Consider the following 10,000-nt stretch of genomic DNA (forward strand, 5'->3'; position numbering starts at 1 on the left):
TATTTTCAGACAAGCACTGTGGGATCTGGACTGTGGATTTGGACTGGTTTTGAGAATAATAATTATTTACAATTCCCATCTGAAAAGCTCGTGTTTGTAGCACTAACATGAACTCCTGTATAGACAGCTTCCATATGGTCACATATGGAAATGAATGTGGTTGTATGTTCATTTAGCTTTGTTCAATTTGCCTTCACAATGGCCCGACAAGCCTGCTGCAGCTGCACACACAAACACTAACACGCACACGCAGGCATGTGCACGCACACACACACACACACAAAAACCACAGACACACACACAAAAGATTCGTTTTCACTCTCACTCACACACATATACACACACACACACACACACCTCTCCCTCTGCACGCTGTCAAAAGTTCCAAAAAGTCAGCCTCTAATTAAGAGAGTGAATTGCAGTTTCACTGTAGGATGCACAAAACAATATATGAATCAAACAGTGGGAGTTACAATCTCCTCAGATCCCTCAGACATGATACAGTGGAGAACACATCACATGCGCCGCATTCTGAGACAGAGTCCGTCATATCTGTCTTTACATGCCTCTGTCCTTTAAAAGAGCTTACTGCAGCGACCAGCTAATTCATCAGTGTCATTTACATGAAATATAGTGTTTGATACAACTTAAATAAAACTTAAAGGGTAAAAGTGTAATTTTTAAACTCTATCAATCACAACAATGGCTATTATTCTAATCTACACAACAAAGAACAGAAAAAATTCCTCAGTCAGAGTTCTTTAAGACTACACACCAAAGAACAGAAAAGCCCTCAGTTAGAATTGTTCTTTAAGACTACACACCAAAAGACAGAAAAGTCCTCAATCAGAATTCTTCCAAATGGAAGAACTTGAAGAAATGGGAGAAGACAATTCCAGCACCTAGAGATAAAAAATGAACAAACAAGCAAATGCTAGTAATTGTGGTGTAGAACAAACAAGATGTGAGGCCAGAGAGGCTCAGTAGAGGGACAGACGAGGTGTCAGTAGCTTTTCTGTCACACTTTGTGACTTAAAACTTTAGACGATATAGACCCACCAATCTGGAATTGACTGCCATCATTTCTCCAGTTCACATCTCAAAAGGGTAAAGACACACAAAGAAAGAAATCTTTGTCTTAATGATCACTCCATAGCCAGGGCTGAAAGTAATCTGTATCTGTACTTTTCACAAAAAGACGGTAGGTGTACAAAATGAACACACACACACACACACACACTGTACAACTCTAACAGTGTAACATCAGTGCACGCCTGGTGGATACTAAACACACACACACGTGCACACACGCACACAGACACAGACACACACACGCACACATAACTCCATAAGAGAGAGCTTTGGTGTCTAAAATCATCTTCGTTAAACAGTCAGCAGCTGTTACTGCGGACAAAATTGTCAGAGGTCAGAGGTTATTTCTGCTGGTTTAAATTTGACGAGAGATCCCAATTACATAGGCTAGCATTCTCTTCTCTGCGCGTTTAGCACAGAGACAAACAGATCAATACCACATACCATCCACAATAACAAAAGTCTCAAAAAAAGAAAGACAGAAAAAAGAAAAAAGAAAATCTGTACCAGACCACACCGGTCAACCGACGGATCGTGTAGCTCTGATTCTAATGTGGGTGCAACTGCACTAAATATCTATAAAAGGCCATTAAAACCAGAGATGAAAACATCGTATCGATCAGGTCACGCTAAACGCCGCGTTTGTTAGAAGCGCATGCCGAGTGTGGGGGCAAATCTTGCTACATCAGGTGAGGAGACTGTACATCTACCTTCAAAAAAAAAAAAAAAAAAGAGATAAATGTCCGCAGATCGATGCCGACTGATTGCCTTTCAGATCTGCACTTCCAGACAAACAACAGAGTTATAATGAGAAGGTAGCTGTTTTGAAAAACACCAAAGGACAGGAATTGCAAAGAAAAAAAACACAAAAAAAGACACATGGACTATTGAGTATCTTAAGTACTTCCTTTCTCTTGCCATTTATGGAAGCAATTACACTGTACTTGTCCATCAAAATTACACCAAAGCTCTCAGTGTTTTGCTTTTTTTGAACACAGTTAAAAAAAAAAAAAAAAAAAAAAAAAAACCACTTATGAAGTCCGCACAGTAACAATGGTCTGGGGTTAAGCTCATGTGGTATCTGCTGAAAGGTTACACAGTATGACAGAGGGTTTGGTGTAATGCTTTGATTATTCCTCTCAGACACATCCAGGCAATTTGACACCTTTACACCACTGCACAGGTGAAACACAGCACTTTTCCACGCACACAAAACTGAACCACTAATTTTTACAACTAAAAGAATTTTGTCAGTACAGAGGGTGGAATGTTTTCATGCTATAATTCTACAGGTACAAAACACAATGTTGAAAAGAATGGTCTAATATGTTTAATGTGTCTCAGGACAGTTTAATATTCTAAGCATGAGGAAACAAAATGGGAAACCTCAAACAAATCCTCTCTGTCTAAACAGATTATGGGAGTTCTCGGTGCTATGATTCAGAGAAAAAAGAAAATCATGATTGCATTATATTTCAGGTAACATCTGTCAACTGAAATGGCCATGTTCTTAGAATCTACACAGTGACCTTGTCTTGGATGGGGGGGGGGGGGGGGGGGGGGCACTGATTATTTGGGCGCTGATTAATATACATAACTATGCAGTTGAATGAAAACATAAGACATCAGGTAAGAAGCTTACGTCTGAGGGTTATTGCAAAAAGTGCTTCAGTAAAGATCTGATCAGGGATTTGCGTACATTTTCAATCCAGAAAATGGGTACAGCCCAAACAAAATACATTATTTAGAGGAGTTTAAAGGGATAAGATTCATTTTCATCAAACACTTTAAAAATGCGTGAGAGCTGTCATGAAGCATAATGTGTTTTTATGAGGGAAAAAAAAAAACAGCTTTACAAAGATTCACACGTTTTTCATTTTTTTGAGTGAAGAGGGGGATGGTAGAGGAATGAGGGGTATTTTAAGTGGGTTTAGCAGATTCTGAGGCAGGGTGTAAGAGAAGAATGGGGTGAGATTGGAGTCAGATTTAGGATTCTGTCAATCTGACCTCAGATCAGCTCACACTCAGAAATGGCACAATAGGCCCAAATTTTACGCAGTCTTATAGCTACCACATGGCCGCATTTAACACACACACACACACACATACAGCTACCACACACACACACACATACAGCTACCACACACACAGACCTATACTTACCAAAAGCTCTTGAAGGGCGTGGTGATCTCAAAGCCTCTCTTGTCGACATGCTTGACACTGGCAGCGATCAGATCCACCACCGTGATGGCCAGGCCTGCGTTATAGTCCTTCACACAACAAGACAGTCCGTCAAAACCCCCTCATCAACACCCCCCCCCGCTCTCCTCCAATCACAGGCTTGTGTTATAGTCCTTCACATGACAAGACAGTCGGTCAAAACCCCTGCATCAACACCCCCCCCCCCCCACTCTCCTCCAATCACAAGTCCCCTTCTCCAGATCCTTCAACCACCCAGTGACCTTCAGAAGTACGTCTCCATGTCACACACAACATACACACCACTGTCTTAATTAAAAAACAAGAAAAAACAACATTTGCTGATTTAAATCAAATATAACGTCAAATTAGTTTTCAGTCTGGCTGAGGAATTTATGACTGTGTTAAATGAAAAGAACAAATTTCTTTTGTGCAAGACTGGCCATAAAATTAAATAAATTATTGAACAAACATTGTGAGAGAAAGAAAAGACTTTATAAATCTAGCTTTAGGGAAATGAGGGTGTGAAAAGTTCCTAGTGGAGCAGATGTCCTTCCCAGGGGCAGAGAGAGAAACAGTAGCCAGTGGGCAACTCTCTCTCCACCACGAGATTTTACAGCATGATCTGTCCCCTGACAGAGAGATGACACACCGACACATTACACACACACACACACACACACACAGACGCACGCACACACAGACGCACGCACACACAGACGCACGCACACACAGACGCACGCACACACAGACGCACGCACACACTTTGCCTTCCCACAGGACGACCAAGTACAGACAGAGATTTTATTTATCTATTTGGGTTTTTTTTGTTTGTTTTTTTGAGGCTGAATTTCTAAACTTTTAAAAGATAAGATTGCAATACTCAGACTGGGGATGATGGGCTGACTTTTTATTCAAAGTTAAAGTCTTTGGAATAGGCGGGACAATGTTGGCAAACTTTTGGAACAAACTGTCTCTGCCCTTCGCAGATCATCCGGTCGCAACCAGAGAAACAGATGCATTTAAGGACTAAATGTAGCTGATGTTAAAAGTTCACCAGAGCACTGAAATACCCAGAAGAGTGTGGTCAGCCTTCCAGATGATTCTTTTTTCTTCAGATTTTCATAAAGATGCACACTCAGGCTTAGAAAAGTCCTTTTTGTCTGGAGTAATTTCCTACCTCCTAATTTACCAGCCTGTGACTGTTCTGTCTGGTTTTAACAAGCTCAGACTCCTAAACGTTTGTTTCAGGGCCCTGAAAATAAAGTTAACTCACTTTTATGGGTCAGAGAAAAGGAACAGCTCACCAAAGCCCCTCCAGCTCACAATATCAGCTCTCATGTCCTCAAAAAAAAAAAAAAAAAAAAAAAAAAAAAAAAAAGGAATAGGTTGAGATCCAGGTAGGATCCAAAAGAGGAGGACAAATGATCTGACAGACTAGGCTAAAAATTGGTGGGATAAGATGCTCTGAGAGCAACAATATGGAGTTTCTTATATAATAACCATGAACCAGACAGAGCTGTCTGTCTGTCCACATCATCACTACAGCACTCATCGAAATGATGCAAAAAAAACCCCCCAAAAAACAAAAAACCCTGAGATATGCCTGAAGCGTTTGTGCAAGACAGCGATTTGGACTCCAAATGATTTGATAAAACCGCGGTGTTTGGGCGGAAGAGCAGGGGAAGCTGTGGATGTGGAGAGAAAGAATGTCTTGCTGAGCGTGAGGTGCAGGAGTGGATGTGCTTTTGCTTTGGGTGTCTGTAGCAGCTGGCGGCAAAGACAAATGCCATGACAAGTGAAAGGACAAATTATGCCAGATATCGAGTCCTCAGAGTTTAAATCCTCTTCTTCTCCAGCCTGTCAACAAACTGAACCTCCAAAGAGGCTGGATATTTCAGCAAGACAACAACAGGAACCATCCCTCAGAATGCAGTGTGGAGACTGGACTTGGCCATCACGGCCAGTTTTGAAGTTGTGGAAGGATTTAAAACATCTCATAAGAGTACTGCTAAGTACAAAACACCTTCCAGGAAGAGTAGGAAAAAAAATGACAAAAAGCAAAAACAGAAAAGTTTTGTTCCGTGCACAGGAAACATTTGTGCTTGGCTGGGTGTCATAGTCGCCAAGGGAGGGTCACCATGCGACAACTAACACACTGGCCAAATCTTTCACACATTTACACATTCACATTTTATAGAATAAAAATCCCACAAAAAACTAAAAACACAATTCAGAAAAAAAATCAAAAACATGTGATGAAATGTTTTTTTTTCTTGTTGTTTGTTTGTTTGTTATGGGGGGGGGGGGTATTCTGGGCTGTATGTGTGTGTGTAAGCATTACTCAGGACTGTATGTGTGAACATTAGTCAGGACTGTTTGTGTGTGTGTGTAAGCATTATTCAGGACTGTATGTGTCTGTGTAAGCATTATTCAGGACTGCATGTGTAGGTGTAAGCATTGCTCAGGACCGCATGTGTGTGTGTGTGTGTGTGTGTGTGTGTGCGTGTAAGCATTACTCAGGACTGAATGTGTGTGTGTAAGTATTGCATTACTAGAAGTAATTCATGCATGTGTAAGTTCTGTCATGGAATATGTAGAATTCTCACTTCAAGCTCTCACTCACTGATTTACAGGGTTAGTGCAACAGTGTTTGTGGAAGAGAGAGAGAAAGACAGAGAGAGAGAGAGAGACATAGAGAGAGAGAAACATATATAGAGAGAGAGAGAGAGAGCTAGGGATAGAGAGGGAGAGACTGTGGGTTTTGGTGCTACGGTGTGACTGAACAGGACTATGACGGAGTCCCAGCACAGAATCTGGTTGGCCGCATTCCTGATGAGGTTCATCTCCCTCGACAGCCAATTAGTGCGCGGCCCTGACCAACCATGGAGTCGCCATGCTAGTTACCGCTGCCACCACGCCGGGGTCTTCGCCCTGTCCAATTATTCCACCAGAGTGGCATCTTAAGGACCGTCTGTGTGTGTGTGTGTGTGTGCGCGCGCACTAAAAGTGAGAGATGTGCCACACGGCTAGTGGCGCAGATGCGATTGTTACAGGAGAAATCGAGAGAGCAAATTAAGGCTAATGTGGGAACCAGAGTAAGTTGGAGTGTGTTCAGGGTCTGGGCCTTCAGTGAGGTGCTGATATAGCTGATAGAGCTGAATGAGTGAGGAGGCAAAGCAGACTAGCAGTCCTATTCAGCTCCCATTAAGGAAAACCATGGCAGGGCGGCGCAGAGAACGAAGAAAGAGGAGATCTCGCATGTCAGACTGCTGCTTAAATTCCAACTCTGACCGGCACAAGATCAACCACAGGAGATCGCGATACAAGATACACTATAAACCATCATGTCCCATAAAGTTGAGCTCTTATCACTTCATATTCATCAAAAAGAAGAGCTGTTGGTTTAAATAAAAAAGTCAACAGACTGTAAAACTTTAACTATTATGCTCCCTCTGAATCTGACCTCCAACTTTTTCAGGCAAAGAGAGAGAATGAGAATATGTTTGTAAATGAAGAGAATGAAGTGAAAACATGTTTGAGAATAAAGAGAATGAAGTGAGAATGTGTTTGTGTATAAAGAGAAGAAAGTGAGAATATGCTTGTGAATAAAGAGAATAAGGTGAGAATATGTTTGAGAATAAAGAGAATGAAGTGAGAATGTGTTTGTGAATAAAGACAATAAGGTGAGAATATGTTTGTGAATAAAGAGAATAAAGTGAGAATGTGTTTGTGAATAAAGAGAATGAAGTGAGAATATGTTTGAGAATAAAGAGAATGAAATGAGAATATGTTTGGGAATAAAGAGAATAAAGTGAGAATGTGTTTGAGAATAAAGAGAATAAAGTGAGAATGTGTTTGAGAATAAAGACAATAAGGTGAGAATATGTTTGTGAATAAAGAGAATAAAGTGAGAATGTGTTTGTGAATAAAGAGAATAAAGTGAGAATGTGTTTGTGAATAAAGAGAATGAAGTGAGAATATGTTTGAGAATAAAGAGAATAAAGTGAGAATGTGAATGAAGAGAATAAAGTGAGAATGTGTTTGAGAATAAAGAGAATAAAGTGAGAATGTGTTTGAGAATAAAGACAATAAGGTGAGAATATGCTTGTGAATAAAGAGAATAAAGTGAGAATGTGTTTGTGAATAAAGAGAATAAGGTGAGAATATGTTTGAGAATAAAGAGAATAAAGTGAGAATGTGTTTGTGAATAAAGAGAATAAGGTGAGAATATGTTTGAGAATAAAGAGAATGAAGTGAGAATATGTTTGAGAATAAAGAGAATAAAGTGAGAATGTGTTTGTGAATAAAGAGAATAAAGTGAGAATGTGAATAAAGAGAATAAGGTGAGAATATGTTTGTGAATAAAGAGAATAAAGTGAGAATGTGTTTGTGAATAAACATAATAAAGTGAGAATGTGAATAAAGAGAATAAGGTGAGAATATGTTTGAGAATAAAGAGAATAAAGTGAGAATGTGTTTGTGAATAAACATAATAAAGTGAGAATGTGAATAAAGAGAATAAGGTGAGAATATGTTTGAGAATAAAGAGAATGAAGTGAGAATATGTTTGTGAGTAAAGGTGATTTGGGTTATGGTTTCAGTGGGCAGAGCTGCAGAAGCTGAGAATTCAAACTTTGTCTGTGTGGGGCCCAGTGCAGTAACCTCATCAGTCCAGCCGTGGAGGACCACATCAGGTCAGCTCCCAGAGACGAGCCCTAGCACCTGGAAAAACAGTTTTTACCACACTTTCATTATCCACAATCTCAGGCCGCCTTTTTTTTTTTTTTAACCACGCTTTCATTATCCGCAATCTCAGGCCAGATTTTTCCACACTCCACAACACAGTACCCTTTTATTCTGATTGAACCAACGCAGAGTCCAAAACTTCTCCCCAACACTCCACATGATAAAAAGCCATTATTTAAATGACGGGGAGAGAAGACACAGGAGAGGTGACGGAGAGGCAGATAAAGCACCAGGTCCTTGAGTGAACATTTACAGAACATTGTGGCAATGCTACTGTTTAGCTTGACGTGGCTGAAAATTGCATTTCCTTGTTTGTTTGAAAGTTATTTTGTCCATGCTCTGGTCACCTAGGCAATGTTACTATTGCGACCAACAAGGAGGTACACTTCATCCTTTCAGTGAGGATGGAGGGAGGGAGGGAGAGGGGGGAGGGAGGGAGAAGTAGTTAAAAAAAGAAAAGAAAAAAGAAAAAAGTGACATTTTGGGCAGATCGTTCATCTTGCTAAATTAAATACTCCACTCCAATGAACATGAGCAGTATTAGCGACTGCACACACTTTCTTTCCCCCCGTACACTCTCTCTCTCTCTCCCTCCCTCTCCCTCTCCCTCTCCGTCTCCCTCTCTCACCACTTCATTTTGTGCTCCTTCACCTCCACTTCATTTTTCAGCTCCCTCCTCTGTCCCTGCATTCCTTCCATCATCATCTCTCTCCATCTACATATCCCTCTTTGTCTCTCTCTGCCTGTCTCTCTCTCTTTCTTTCTGTCAGTATCTCTCTGCCTGTCTCTCTCTCTTTCTTTCTGTCAGTATCTCTCTGCCTGTCTCTCTCTCTTTCTTTCTGTCAGTATCTCGTTCCCTGACTGCTTGTCGGCACATTTGTCAAGGCAGGGGATTTACCGTAAAGTAAAAACAATATAATCAATTTCCATTTTCTATTCTTCCCTCTCCCTCCCTCTCTCTCTCTCTCTCTCTCTCTCTCTCTCTCTCTCGCTCTCTCTCTCTCTCTCATTTCTATTCCTCCCTCTCCCTCTCTTTCTCAATTTTCTATTTCCTTTCTCCTCTCTCGCTGTCTGAATGCTGAATCAGCTAACCAAATGTAATTCCTTCGTGAAATTTTGACAAAGAAGTTAGTTCAGGCTAATGAGGAAAATAATGAAAGACAAACAGAGACAGGGTGTGCATGCCTCTGTGTTGTTTAACACTACGCTGGCTCACACCAACACACTCTGGATACTGAGGCTAGCTACTAGCTACTTTACACAAATGACAAGTGCCAAGTGTGAGAGTGAATGTGTATAAATCTATATGTGTGTGTGAGTGTGTGTCTGTGAGTGTGCATGCATGTCTAATTACGGTTGCAACATCTCCCACGAATATCTAAAGGAGAAAACTCCGGGACACACACACACACACACACAAACGGGAACTTTCTTTATCTTTTCTGGAAATTTCCACATCTTCAGACAGAGAAGAATTTTTTCCTCCACAACAAAACATGAAAAGGGGTTTAATTTGAAGGTGGAAGAAAAGATTGATTCGTTGTGAGTAAAAATAATTTCTTTTAAGAAAAGTTTGTTTTGCAGTACTGACTCACAACAGATGAAACTACAAGCCTAACTGAGGCAGAGGGAGAAGCGAGAGGAGAAGACTGTGCTAATGAGAAGGGTACCTGTTCAGTTTTGCACAGTCTGACTGTGGTTCCTGAGAGACACACGTAGACCCTGCCTTTATGGCCCCGCAGCTCCGCGTAGCCCCGTCTGTTTACGCTGTTTTTACAGGGCCTCTGGGTAACGGAGGACGGAGAACGAAGTGCAGTCTGCAGTGTCCCAAGCCAATCCTGCCTCTCTCCTGTGTGTGAGACACAGAAACATACCAGAAAAAAGAAACCCAGTGTGTGTTTATATAATAATGCAATACAAGCGTCTTTGGTGGTGTGTGTGTGTGTGTGTGTTAGTGTGT

At 41.0% G+C, this 10,000-nt stretch overlaps 1 protein-coding gene across 1 annotated transcript in view; it reads right to left on the reverse strand.

Annotated features, from left to right (window-relative positions):
* The window catches only part of arap2 (ArfGAP with RhoGAP domain, ankyrin repeat and PH domain 2), an 87,010-nt gene that overhangs the window by 58,047 nt on the left and 18,963 nt on the right, over positions 1 to 10,000 (reverse strand). The window contains exons 8-9 of the mRNA XM_030779115.1: positions 9,711 to 9,889; positions 3,256 to 3,362 (exon numbers count right to left, since the gene is read on the reverse strand). Of these exons, the coding sequence (XP_030634975.1) occupies positions 3,256 to 3,362; positions 9,711 to 9,889 (286 nt within the window). The remainder of the gene's footprint in view (positions 1 to 3,255; positions 3,363 to 9,710; positions 9,890 to 10,000) is intronic.

Source organism: Chanos chanos, chromosome 7 (genome assembly GCF_902362185.1).
Source record: "Chanos chanos chromosome 7, fChaCha1.1, whole genome shotgun sequence".
NCBI classification, from domain to species: Eukaryota; Metazoa; Chordata; class Actinopteri; order Gonorynchiformes; family Chanidae; genus Chanos; species Chanos chanos.